Source organism: Henningerozyma blattae, chromosome 2 (genome assembly GCF_000315915.1).
Source record: "Henningerozyma blattae CBS 6284 chromosome 2, complete genome".
Taxonomy (NCBI): domain Eukaryota; kingdom Fungi; phylum Ascomycota; class Saccharomycetes; order Saccharomycetales; family Saccharomycetaceae; genus Henningerozyma; species Henningerozyma blattae.
In genome coordinates this window covers 2415615-2429972 of record NC_020186.1, presented here as the reverse complement: position 1 = coordinate 2429972, position 14358 = coordinate 2415615, and the positions used below count along the sequence as shown (strand labels likewise).

Here is a 14358-nt window from a genome sequence, read left to right as displayed (position 1 = left end):
TTGTATAACTAGTTAGTTTTGTGATATATTTTTTTAGCATAATTATTACATTTTGTAAAATTTTTCAATGGTTTTACAATTATTTGCAAATATTGTTTTACATGATGAGTAACCAGATAGGGACAACAGAATTTAAAGGTGACGAGGAAAGTCTTTAAAGTCCAGTTTTTAGTAGAGCTTGGACGCCACTCTGATCAATATTCTAAGATGAATTGTTTTACCGTTTTGTTTTATTCTTGCAGTAATAAGTTACAGTAATTTGTCGTCAGTAAAATTGCCAATTTATGGCAAAAACAAAAATATCAAACTAGGCTATTATGGGAAGTTTACTTTTATTATCAATATTATTGTGTATCATCTATTAAAATCATGTTAGTAAATATGTCTTGGATGAGCCAGTACGTATTAAAGGCATCCAGCGCTCTTACGTAGTATATGGCAATGACCACTCCGGATATTCTTGTAGACAAAGAAATATTAAAGAATCTTATTTCAATTAACTAAAATTAAAATTAAACTAGGTCTAAAGACTTATAATGTACAAGCCACTTACCGCAATTTAGTCACCGTGATTCAGTAAATCATATCAGTTAATTCTTCAATATATATATTTAAAGTTAACAATAATCATTCAAAATAAATAATACAGATCTTGAATTACGTCAATTTATTAATGATAAATTACATGCTGGGTATATATTATATAAGTATACAGTTTAGAGAATATTTGTTGAAATCCTTTTAAAACAATATGATAATTGTTTTTATATCTATTAGGTGTATCTTATTCTACCTTTGGTAACACTTTCCAAGATTTTTCCGCCTTATGGATAGTGAAATATAAGGCTTTATTCGTATCTTCATCACTCATTTGTTCTGGTGCATTGAAAGAAAAGGATGGGAAAACTAATATATCACTTAATTGTTTCGCACTGGAGATCGCACGGAATTCTTTCCATGTGACTTTTCTGTTAATGCTGCTTTGAATTGGATTGTTAAAGTAACTAAATATAACATCAGTCCAGATACCTGACCCAGTCCAACTCATAATATTTAAATCGTTTCTAACGTTTACGTTCAAATCATTATCCTTTTTACGTTGTAAAGTGGCTTCTGTAATTCTTGAAACAACTTCTCTGATGACCGGATGGCCAGGCTTAGCTTGAATAACCCATGTACTAAATTGAAGCCTTCTAACGTACATATTTTTCCAATCCTTTGATGAAGCATCATGTTCAACACCAATTATTAAACCAATATCACTTGGTCTAACAGATTCTGGAATCCAGTTTGGTATTGGTTGAAGAGGAATTGTATCTTTATCAGCATAAACCCCACCTCGTGCTAATAAAATCAAGTATTTGAAGAAATCAATTTTTAAAATAGTAGAAGGTAAAGTCTCAAAAGCTTCAATAACTTCTGGTACATTGGCATAGAAATGACGTACAAAGGCAATCATAATATTGTCATCTAATACTTCATGAACAAAACCAGGATTTTTATCATCCCAAACTCTAAATTCTTCTGGTAGTTGATTATTGTTGTTGTTATCATTATCTTCCTGGTCTTGTTGTGGAAGATTTTTGGTTAACTGCCAAATAAATGCGGGAAATTTAGCACTAGAATCATATTCAAAAATGGTAGCTAATTTTTCACGTAATGTAGCACCAGTTGGTGCTTGTTTTAATTCTTGTAATTTTTTCTCAAATATGCGACGTTGTTTGTCTAATTGTTTTATTTGTTCCTCTTGATTCAATCTGATTTCCTTAGCCAACGCATCGAATTTGGCAATTATATCTGTATCAGAGTTTTGTTTTGAAGCAGCATTGTTAATACTTTGAGAAACTTCTTTTGGTAGATTCTGTAACAGCGTCTGTAAATCAGTTGATTTTGAATTATTTAGAAACCTCACTAAGAAATATAAACCTATAACCCCCAATACAGTGGAGAAAAGGACTTTCTTCAACGTATTATTACGCTTCTTAACCATAGCAGAATGTTATATATTGTGTAATAACCTCTTCTGGAGTTTTATATTATCTGTTTGCTGCAAAACTAAATAAATGTTTTTTTTCTATATAAATAACAACATTTTCGTGAATTAAACTTTTTTTTTTCAGATACAATATTCCTGTTTTTATTTTTGTTTTCTTTCCGAATAACAGAAAGTGTCAGCAAGCTAGCGTCGCAAACATACTACAGAAACGATCAATTGATTGTCAAAAACACTTCTATTAGTGGCATAGTTCATATAACTACAAGTTAACAGTTATTCTATTTAAATATCATTAAATTATGCATAGTGCTTATATCATTTATAAATTAATATACATAGAATGAAATGTTCGATCTCGAAAGATTATTTAAATTGTTTGAAGATCAAGCAAACAGAGACTTGTCTATAACCTTAAATTTCTTAACTATTTCTTGTAGGATTTTATATGCTGCACGTACTTGAGCGGGAAGATGTTTCAAATCGATGGTAGAAGCGTCACTTGTTGATAATGGGACATTCATGGTAACTAGAACGTCGGTGGTGAATTCTGCTAATCTAATAAGCCCTATACAAGACATTACAATTTCTGTACGTGCTTGTTTACCTGATTTGTGAGTTTCTTCCCATACAATACAAGTAATATTATGATTATCTATCTGTTTCAGTTGTTCCACTTTATATTTTGTCGAGCCATTTAATTGAAAAATATCTTCTAGATGTTCACCCAAGGCAAGCTTCAAATCCATGCTAGTAACCTGTTCTAAAAGATCTACGATAATACTTTCATTATATCCTAGTCCATCGGTGAATGTTTCTTTTGATTCGCGATTATTAACATAAACTTCTTGGGTATCTGGAACTTCTCTTATCATCGACACATCTACAAAGCCTTCAGGCATAACAGTGGTTATAGCACCTCCATATAGTTGAACCGGTTTGGTCATTCAGCTTGAGTATTGGAACAATTAGTTGATAAGGTTTACACAATATGTATATGTCTTCTATTTCTTTTCTCATTAAGTCAAAATTTCATATTCAATGTTAAACCTCAATTTTAACGGGCTTATTTGTAATCACATTCGGATTGTAGAAAATAGGAATTATTATGACATTTTAAACTGCTTGTAATGCAATAATTTAGAAATGAAAACTTCAAGTATATATATATATATATATATATATGTATGTATGTAATAAAGGTGCATTTTTGTGAAAGAATATTATTAAAATATCTTGAAAAGAATGTGTGAATATATATATATAGGTATATAGATATATAGTCGTGAATATCGTCCATGAAATAATTTAGGAGAATGTTTTTATTCTTCCCTAATCTTTGATAATAGTTTTCCTAGATGAGATGATGAAGTAGCTAATGAGTCATAGGTGCCAACCTCAACAATTTTACCATTTTTCAAAACTGCGACATTTTGGCAAGATGTCATCATAGATTCACTATGAGTGATACTGATAATTGTAACACCATTTAGCTCTTTAGAAACAAGATTATTAATGATGTCTGCACTCATTGCATCTAATGCAGATGTGCATTCATCTAATATTAGAATCTTGGGCTTTCTTAATAATGCTCTAGCAATGCATATTCGTTGTGCTTGGCCGCCAGATAAGAGAGTCGTATCAATTATAGTGTCTATACCACTTGGGAGAGTTTCAATAAAGTCGAATATGCCAGTCAGTTTCAGAACATCATATAATTCATAATCTGATATTAATCTCTTATTGTTACCTAACAAATTATCACGTATACTTCCACTCAAGACGCTTGGCTTTTGTTCAACAATTACAATTGCATCTCTCAGGGATTCAAATTCATAGTTCAAAATATCTTTACCATTGAAATATATTTGATTTGGATCAACATCATAAAACTTTACTAACAGTGATAATAAGGTTGTTTTACCACAGCCAGATTCACCAGCAATTGCTAGCTTGTCACCCGGAAATAATTTTAAAGTTAAGCCATCTAACACTTTGATTGATGGTGTAGATTCATAGGCAAACGTTAAATTTTTAATATCTAGAATAGGGAAATCATTCGAAATAGTATTGTTATCAACAATAATAGAATTGGGATCATTGACTTCTTTTGTATCATCAGACTGTTGAAGAATAGAATAAACCCAACTAGCAGCTCTTTGTCCCCTGCTCATGTCTGGAATTTGATTTACTAAGCTATTACAAGTCATCACAGTAAATAGAAGTAACGTAAAAGTTGTAAACATTTGTTTAACGGTATACTCGCCATCCATTATTAACTTGAACCCATAGTAATATAATATGGCCTGAATACACATGGTAATTGTGTTTGTAATAGAAATCCCAAGACCGGTGTAAATGGATCTTTTAGTTGCTACATTTTTTAGTTTTGTTTCGGCAACCTTGTAATTATGATAAAAATGGCCTTCCAATTGTAAAGATTTTATTGTTTTGATATTAGAAACAATATCAAATTCTATATTTTCCAGGTTTGCTACAGATGATTTATAATCAGTCTCAGATTTTTGCAAAACAGCACCATAAATAGCTGAAAATATAATTATCAATGGGAACATTGCTATGCAAACCAAAGCTAACTTCCAACCAGTAACTAGTGCCCAAATTAAACCAAATAAAGAGACTACTATAAATGTTGCCATAGCACTCATAAACTCTGAAACAAGAGATCTTAAATCACGGAGATCATTTAATATTAATGCAGACATCTCTGCAGTTTGATATTTTTCATCTGAGAACCATTGTATTTTTTTCCTTAGAATTTCTTTCATAAATTTATCTCTTAAATCCATTATCCAATATTCGCTGCAAATTCCCAATAAAAATCCTTTAAAAAAATTTGAGATACCATCAATTATTGTGATTCCAATAACAATACATGACCATTTGATTAAGTAATGGACTGAACCTATGTCTTTTAATGTCGGAGCAATACCAGCTAAAAGATAACTAAAAGCCCAAGAGAAAATGGGGTTTGTAGCGCCGGCAAATATTGCAAAAATCAATCCAATGCCTAAATATACTCTATGATTTGTTGTTTTTAACATAAATTTAATAATCTTAAAAATTGGGAGTAATTCAAATGGTTCATTTTTTATTTGTTCCATAGAAGCTTCCACTGTTAATATTGAACTATTACTTATTGGGTACTCGGAACTTTCTTTAATTGATTCACTTATAGTAAATCTTTGTGATTTTTTCCTTGGAGAAGAAAAGTTAATAATATAGTCATTTTCTTCGTAGAATATACTACTATACTTTTCAGCTTTAGGGGTATCTGCTTCGTAATCGACTTCAATATAATTCTTTTCATCTCTTGGTGAACCATTAAACGTATCAGTTTCCAAATCAAAATCTTCATTAAGGTTATTATTATTTTGAATGGCAACTAATTTGTGAAATTCAGTATTAGGATCTGTAATAAGTTCCTTTCTCTTGCCGTGTTCAATAATTCTGCCATGTTTTATAACATATAGAAAATCGTCATTATCAATTTGAGTCAAATCATGAGTTAATATGATTGTAGTTTTATTTGATCTCCACAATTTAATTGCTTTCATTAATAGCTCGCGTATATTGACATCTAGAGCTGAAACAGCTTCATCTAGTATAAGTATTGGTGGATCTCTCATATATGCTCTTGCAAGGGCTACTCGTTGTTGCTGTCCACCACTCAAAGTTATTCCACCAGTACCGATTACAGTGTCTATCCCATTTGGTAAATCTATTAGAAAATGGTCTAATAATGCAAAAGTGCAAGCATTTTTCAATCTCTCATTAAGGTTTGGCCTGTTAGATGCATATTGATTAGTAAAATTGGATACACCAAATAAAATATTATTTCTTATTGTATCGTTGAAAAGAGTGCATTTTTGTTCTACAATCATAATATTATCCAATAAATTTTTTTGATTTAAATTCTTGATATTAATATTATCAATCAGAATATCACCTTTATAAGTTTCATAAAACTTTAACAAAAGATTTGATAACGTTGATTTACCAGAGCCGGATTTCCCCACAATGAAAGTAGTGGCACTGTTTTGAAAATATAAATTAATTTGATTCAAGATATTTTCATTTGGTCTACTTGGATAAGCAAATGAAATATTTTGGAAAGAAATATTCGAATTAATCAAAGTAATAGGAGCAGAATTAATTTCCAAGGGATCATCTGCTTCATCTAAAAAATCAACTATTTTCTGTAAAGCAACTTCACCTTTCTGTAAAACTACTATTTGATGTAAAGTGTTACTAATAATTGAACCTAATAATAAACATGATGAGAAACAGGTGATTACTTCATCGATTTTTAAATGGCCCTTTCTAATCATCGTGGATCCAAACCAAAACCCTTGGACAAACATCAATAGAGTCAATGTTCTTAATATTGAAGTATTTAATGAAACATAAAGACACATTTGAATGAAAAATTTATTACATTTGGATATCGAAGTTTGAAATTTCATTAATTTTTTCAGTTGAAGATTATTTAATTTAATTAATTGAATGTTTTGAATAGTTTCTGTAAATATTTGAGCAGAAACTGTTGTTTCATTATTTTCTAAATTTGCAAATTTTTGAATCATAATGGAAAAGCAAATAGAGAAAATGCATATAATTGGAGTACTGCATAAGATAATAAGAGTTAAAGACCATGAATAATAGAATGATGTTGCTATTAGAGCAATGATAGCAATACAATTTTGGAAAGTAACTGCAGAAGCTTCTGCAGAACTAGATCTCAATTCTTCTACACATCTATGGAGTTGAGTAAAATCACCTTGTAATTGCTCATTTAAATCATACCAAGTCATTGATTGAGTTAAATAGTTATTTAAGATTTTGGTTCGTACTTTTATACCTTGTCTTTCTCCAATAGACATCCATGTTGATATACAAGTCCACATGATGGGGAAACAGCCTACGCCTAATATCATTATCGACATAGTATTTAAAGTTAATTTATTATGGATTTGAGATTTAGATAATTCAGGATTAACAAAATCCTTTAGAATGGCAAAGATTCTACCCGTTAATATTGATGAAATTGTAGGAACTAGCCCATTAGCTAGAGTAGAAAGTGATATTAAAAATAATAATTTATAATCATCATGGAAATTGATATGCATGTAAATGTTTATTCTTGCTTTTTTTTTCAAAGCGGATATTTTTTGCTTTAATAGAGGTATCATTAAGAAAGGGTATTATTAGTGTAAGGGCATTACTATGGGAGGGAAAATGTTATCTTCGAGATATGCTAATAAAATCATTTTTATCTGTATATATATGGGAAAGATGATTACTTCTGAGGTTTTAACCTATATTTATTTTAGAGTTTGAATGCCCAAGTTCAAGTTAGGAAGTGTAACTGGTACCCAAATAAAAAAAAAGATAGAGGAAATACCTTATCTCTATATGTTGAGTATCAGTATGTTTCATCTTTCTTTCTCTATTTATGTCACAAATTTTTGTCTATATCAAATATCATGTAATTTACCGAAAACGGTAATTCGCGTGTAAAACAGGCCCGAATGGCATAGAAACCGGCGTAGGCTGTAGAATTGAGGTATTCTAAGTTTGAGTTTAATTGAAATTTAAAAGTTGAGGTTGAAAAGCCGGGTTATACTGCCATAACCTTGATGTTTCTCATAACATCTTTAGACAGAGGTATATCGAATAGTTCATAGAGTTACTGGTGTTATCAAGTGTAAGTTTAATGGTACCTACAAATTGTGTTTCCGTTTAACAGATCTCATATATATATATATATTCATCTTGTTATATGGCTTTGTTTTTTGATCGAGAATATGCTCGGATAAACAATGGCAAGAAGTAAAAAAAAAAGCATAGATTTATTTTTGTACAATATCTATGAACAATTCGTACCAATATGTATTGCTTGAGTCTAAGATTATTACACAAATACAAGCAATTGAAATTGATCAATTGCAATAAGACCATATAGAATCACTTACAAATAAAAATCTTCATTTTGCTTTCTCTTACTCTATCACTCTTCATAAAACTTTGTAATAAATAAATACAACAAACAATAAGATTTGATGTGTTGTTAGCACGATAGATCCGACTAATGGTTTTTCCTCAATTTAACTTTCTTTGTTTTGTCTATGAAAATGTATAAACAAAATCGATCAATCAATCAAATCAAAAAAGGCCACAAAACTAAATAATAAAAACTAAATATAATAAAAATAAATATGTTATTTTTTATCAACAATGACCAAACCCAAATACAGCCAACCCTATCAGTACCAGACACTAGCCCTATTCAAGACAACCCTAGTATTCCCAACCCTGGATATATACTGTTACAACCCTAACAAACCCAACCCTATGCAAAAAACACCACGTGCTCAGTCCGGCGGACGCATGGAATATGCACGGGCGGTACAAGACGGATGTACGGGCGCGTGTTCGTGGTGTGGGGGCGATGGTGGCGGGGTGTAGGGCCCCAGCCATTTGCCTGCGCGTCAGCCCACGCGCATGCACCGAAGCGACTGCGCTCAGCCCGTCGCTGCATGCGCGAGTGCCTACGGGGTTCTCTGGGATACTACCTCTACGTCTCTGTCTATGCAGGTATTTCTGTTCATTCTTGCTAACCGGAACACCATTCACTTAAGGAAGTGGAACAGAAAAACAATGAAAAAAAGAAAAAAGTGAAAAATATAGTGAAAAATACAGTAATAATACAAGTAGAAAAAAAAAAAAAAAAAAACTGTAGTAGAAATATTATAGTGAGAAATTTCAACGCGTGGTTAACCACTGGGTATATTGATTGATAATCTACTGGTTAATAACTGGTAACAACATACTGCTGATATTATGGTACTCGTACTGGCAATACTGGATCGGGATCTGGAACTCGCTCTCGACCTGGTATGATCAACGAGCCTCAGAAATGGCTCAGGCCTTTATCTAGCTGTATGGTGGGCAGGAGGTGTTACTGTTTTCATACATTTCACCCATAGGCTTTATAATACTGAAGCTGATGCCCTTCTCTCTTTCTGGAGTTGTATGCCCTTTTCATTTTTTATCTGCATCTCTATTTGCAGTTCTATTTGGAGTTTCATGTACAGCTTTTCAATTAATTGTTTAATTTTTTTTTTTTCTTTAATTTTTTTTTCTTTTTTGCAATTGTGCACTAACATGTTGTTGGAATTTCAAACATATATAAATACACCCATTCTATCTATGTAATAACCCTTCAGGCTCTCCGATTCTTCTTATTTGTTTATTTCATCTCCCCAGCACTACAACGTCCATCATGTCTCAAATTACTTTAGGTAAGTATTTGTTCGAAAGATTAAACCAAGTTAAGGTCCAAACCATCTTCGGTTTACCAGGTGATTTCAACTTGTCTTTGTTAGACAAGATCTACGAAGTCCCAGGTATGAGATGGGCTGGTAACGCCAACGAATTGAACGCTGCTTACGCTGCTGATGGTTACGCCAGAATCAAGGGTATGGCCTGTTTGATCACCACTTTCGGTGTCGGTGAATTATCCGCTTTGAACGGTATTGCTGGTTCTTACGCTGAACACGTCGGTGTCTTACACGTTGTTGGTGTTCCATCCGTTGCTTCCCAAGCTAAGAAATTATTATTGCACCACACCTTAGGTAACGGTGACTTCGATGCTTTCCACAGAATGTCTGCTGAAATCTCTGAAACCACTGCTATGATCACCGACATTGCTAACGCTCCAGCTGAAATTGACAGATGTATCAGAACCACCTACGTCACCCAAAGAACTGTCTACTTAGGTTTACCAGCTAACTTGGTTGACTTAATGGTCCCAGCCTCCTTATTGGAAACCCCAATTGACTTGGCTTTGAAACCAAACTGCCCAGAATCTGAATCTGAAGTTATTGAAACCATCTTAGACATGGTCAAGAACGCCAAGAACCCAATCATCATTGCTGATGCCTGTGCTTCCAGACACAACGTCAAGAAGGAAACTGAACAATTGATTGACATCACTCAATTCCCAGCTTTCACCACCCCAATGGGTAAGGGTTCTATCAACGAAAAACACCCAAGATTCGGTGGTGTTTACGTCGGTACCTTATCTAGACCAGAAATTAAACAAGCCGTTGAATCCGCTGATTTAATCTTGTCTGTCGGTGCTTTGTTATCCGATTTCAACACTGGTTCTTTCTCTTACGCTTACCAAACTAAGAACATTGTTGAATTCCACTCTGACCACATGAAGATCAAGAACGCTACCTTCCAAGGTGTTCAAATGAAATTCGTCTTGGAAAAATTGATTGCCAAGATTGGTGACTATATTAAGGACTACAAGCCAGTTGCTGTCCCAGCCGCTGTCCCAGCTAACAAACCAGTCCCAGCTGAAACTCCATTGAAGCAAGAATGGTTATGGAACCAATTGGGTAACTTCTTACAAGAAGGTGATATTGTCTTAACTGAAACCGGTACCTCCGCTTTCGGTATTAACCAAACCACTTTCCCAAAGGACACCTACGGTATCTCCCAAGTCTTATGGGGTTCCATTGGTTTCACCGGTGGTTGTGTTTTAGGTGCTGCTTTCGCTGCTGAAGAAATCAACCCAGACAAGAGAACTATCTTGTTCATTGGTGACGGTTCTTTACAATTGACTGTTCAAGAAATCTCCACTTTGATTAGATGGAACTTGAAACCATACTTATTCGTCTTAAACAACAACGGTTACACCATCGAAAAGTTGATTCACGGTCCAACTGCTCAATACAACGAAATCCAAGGCTGGAACCACTTACAAATCTTACCAACCTTCGGTGCTAAAGATTACGAAGCTGTTAGAGTTGCCACTACTGGTGAATGGGACAAATTGACCACTGACAAGGCTTTCAACAAGAACTCTAAGATCAGAATGATCGAAATTATGTTGCCAGTCATGGATGCTCCATCTAACTTGGTTGCTCAAGCTCAATTGACCGCTGCTATCAATGCTAAGCAAGATTAAACTCATTTTGCTTCATTAGTATAATATCATTTAATCTTTATATATCATAATTTTATAGTTTATTTTAATAAATTTCTGTACGCATAATCAATCGCTTTTGATACGAAACTTTACATTATCAATCTACCATTTTAAACTTTTGATACTAAATATATTGGAATTTTCTCTTTCAACAACATGAAGTTGTTCAACAATCTCAAAGGTACAAGATTGTGGGATATTCAATAAGAATTCCCAAGCTTAGGGCAACTTATTAATCATTTCATTACTTCATAATAAGGGAATTACTAAAAATTAATAAGTAATTTCTAAATTAAAATATGTAACTTGGAAGTAAGTTGATCTACTGGTTTGAGGTGATAATTAGTCAATATTAAGTATGTCTAATCAAAAGTTGGAAATGGATATGCTCATTATTTTGTTTAAGAGAATCTACTCCAGAAGCTAATAAATAACAAGGTCACTTTTCTTGTATTTAATACGAGATAAAATAATATTTAAGAATCGCGTGAATAATTTATTTGTTAAATTAAGTCTAAATCTAATTCAGGAGAAGAGCTAGTTTAGAGCAACCCCCACAAGATGTATATTTAAATAAAGATATGTAATAAAAACAATTTACTTCATATTTTTTTCATCATTTAGTCTAATAAGTTAGCTCTCATAATTTTTAGTAAGAAGAAATGTAGCACAGAAGATGAATGGAATTTAGTAATCTCATACGATTTAAAGTGTTTCCTGAAAATATATAAACGGCAGTACAATTATATCAATATTCATTTTTCTTTTAAATCATATGAAAAATATTAATGATCAAGAATATTTGTGTTGAATATTTGGGGTCTTTATACATAAGACAACAGATACATTGTTTAAAAAATTATAATGTCCAAAGGTGATGCTAAAAACATATCCAATTATATTATTATTTTTTTTTTGGTCAGTAATTTAGTATAAAATTTGAAAGTTACAGAGTATACTGACCATAAATTCTAGATTTAATAATCATTAGTTCCAGGGTAAAATAATTAAATAAATTGAATGAACTTCTAATTCGTTGACGATGTTGAATTAACAACTATTTTCCAAAACAAAATATAGAACGTACCAACCTTTTTTTGAGATCTAATTTTTGTATTTTTATGTTTTTTCATACACGTTTATTGCATTTAAAAGGGAAAGAAAGTCTTATATTTTGAAACCATATATTAAAGAGAACCAATCCTTTGTATTGGTGTTATTAGCAGTCATTATTTAGAGAATAATTCTGTTTTAATAAGCATTTGAAAATATAGAAACCTTCTACCCTTCTGTGTAGGAATAAAAAGCAGATAAAATACGTAAAATATAAGGGTTAGGTGTCAAATGAAAGGCTGGAAATTTATACATTTTGTTCTGGACAAGAGAAGTTAAGCTAATTCATCGTTGTCTATAGGTAAAAAAATTTTCCACCTACTTACCCTCATAAGCGTTGTATGTCTCTTAAGCTTAATATACCCTATTGTAGTCTATTTGGCGACAATTAATTATCTAATTGGGGTTTTTATTAGCAACGTATATTCACGGTATACTCTCTTTGATTCTAAAATAGTATATCTACTGCTTTATGTATATATATATATATTTTGTAAATGAGTATAGTTGCTTATAAATAAAGTGTGTAAAGGAAGTAATCCAATATTACATCAAAGGGTCGTTATTAAATAATATCAGACTTTCTTAAATGCCAGTATAAATTAATGCGAGTTAGAAGGCTATTACTTGATTGAATTAATATTTATTTTGGTAAAGGATGACTTTAATAAAAGTAAATTTCATATGTATCATTTTAACAACAAAATATAAAACATGACAGAAGGTTGACATTCATCAACAAATAAAAAGATTAGAATAGCATTCGGTATTAAACTGGTACAAGAAAAAAAAATAGAATACACACTTTTTACTCTACAAGAATGAAATCCAATTAAAAATTATTAAAAATATATTGCAAACTCCCCAATCATGATAAACATACTAGTTGTTAAAACATTTATTATATAGTGATCTGGCTAGTATTTTACAGATGACTATAACCCTGATTATTCTTATAACTATAACTTACTTATCTTATTCTGTGTAATTCTATATAGATGCCTCATGGGCATTGCTTTATATACAAGCGAGTTTACGCGTCGCAACATGTTGACGCGAACGTCTCTGATTTAGTTAGGGCTTGTAAGCTCCTAACCCTTGGCACAGTGTACTGACAGTATCACTATGCCACAACATTCACGAAAAACATGCCATCTTAGTATAGTGGTTAGTACACATCGTTGTGGCCGATGAAACCCTGGTTCGATTCTAGGAGATGGCATTTCTTCTCTTTTTATTCTGAAAATTTCCAAATCACGTGATCGAAAATACTCATAAAATTTTTATTTTGTTTTACACTTTTTTCCCGTTTCCCTCAAACTGTTACTATAACTCTTAGTAAAGTATTTCCAGTTACGTATATCGGCCTTACATATTTCCCCAATTTATTTACATCAAATCACCATGAAAAAAGAAAAAGAAAATGGAAAAAAATGCCTAGATATACTTGTTAAACCAAATGGTACTAAAATTGGAGGGAAATTAGTCAAATATTATAACCACATTTAACCTCATGGAAACAAAATTGAGAACTGTTGGTACCTTATCCATAATCAAGGTACAAGAAACTCTTATGCCACAGTAAACTTGTTCTAATATTAATAGTAAATGCACCATTTCGTAGGAACTAGATCCGCTTCTTATACGCTGTAAAAAGTAACATTTTAACTCCAACCTATGAAATATATTTCTGAAATATTTCTAATTTATTATATGTTCTAAAACAAACAAACAGATAGAAACACCTATCCCTAAAGTGGCTTCCTAATTTGGTGATGTTTATCTTTTCATCTTGATGTGGAAAGATTTCCTGTGAAAAATATCAAGAAAAGTAAAAAAAACAACAACAATAAAAGCAATAAAAGCAAGAAAAAGCATGCAGTATTACGATATTTTGAGGGTAAAATAGAATTTAATTTTGTTATTCGGAATAGAACTCTCTAATAATACCTTTTGATTACAAAAACTTTTCTCCTAAAACAGGTGATACGCTGGAAATGATATTATATTATCCACAACTCTCAAAATGAACACGACTTTTGGTAATAAATGACGTGAACCAAATTTTATTTGTGACGCTGACCCCTTTTAATCGACGCGTCAGTCGCAAGATTTCTTTTATCTTTTCCACACACATCTTTCAGGAATCTACGCGTTTTTCCATTCAAAATTTCATTATCCATCGGAAAAAACGAAAAAAAAAAAAGAAGCCAAAGAATGTCAAGATTTC

General features: G+C 32.0%; 4 protein-coding genes and 1 non-coding gene across 5 annotated transcripts; 2 read left to right on the top strand and 3 right to left on the bottom strand.

The window, feature by feature from the left end:
• Nucleotides 1-784: 784 nt before the first annotated feature.
• Nucleotides 785-1990, bottom strand: HOC1 (alpha-1,6-mannosyltransferase; the record flags this gene model as incomplete). The annotated part of the gene is made up of 1 exon (XM_004179297.1): nt 785-1990. The coding sequence occupies one exon, from the start codon at nt 1988-1990 to the stop codon at nt 785-787; it is 1206 nt and encodes a 401-aa protein (XP_004179345.1).
• A 389-nt stretch (nt 1991-2379) lies between these two features.
• Nucleotides 2380-2940, bottom strand: MOG1 (Ran GTPase-binding protein MOG1; the record flags this gene model as incomplete). Its single annotated transcript, XM_004179296.1, has 1 exon — nt 2380-2940. One exon carries the CDS (start codon nt 2938-2940, stop codon nt 2380-2382), a length of 561 nt encoding a protein of 186 aa, XP_004179344.1.
• A 375-nt stretch (nt 2941-3315) lies between these two features.
• On the bottom strand, nt 3316-7206 carry STE6 (ATP-binding cassette a-factor transporter STE6; the record flags this gene model as incomplete). Its single annotated transcript, XM_004179295.1, has 1 exon — nt 3316-7206. The coding sequence occupies one exon, from the start codon at nt 7204-7206 to the stop codon at nt 3316-3318; it is 3891 nt and encodes a 1296-aa protein (XP_004179343.1).
• A 2093-nt stretch (nt 7207-9299) lies between these two features.
• Nucleotides 9300-10994, top strand: TBLA0B10060 (alpha-keto acid decarboxylase family protein; the record flags this gene model as incomplete). The annotated part of the gene is made up of 1 exon (XM_004179294.1): nt 9300-10994. One exon carries the CDS (start codon nt 9300-9302, stop codon nt 10992-10994), a length of 1695 nt encoding a protein of 564 aa, XP_004179342.1.
• A 2284-nt stretch (nt 10995-13278) lies between these two features.
• On the top strand, nt 13279-13350 carry TBLA0Btrna5H. The gene has a single exon. It is a non-coding gene; the product is annotated as a tRNA-His (tRNA).
• Nucleotides 13351-14358: the final 1008 nt, after the last annotated feature.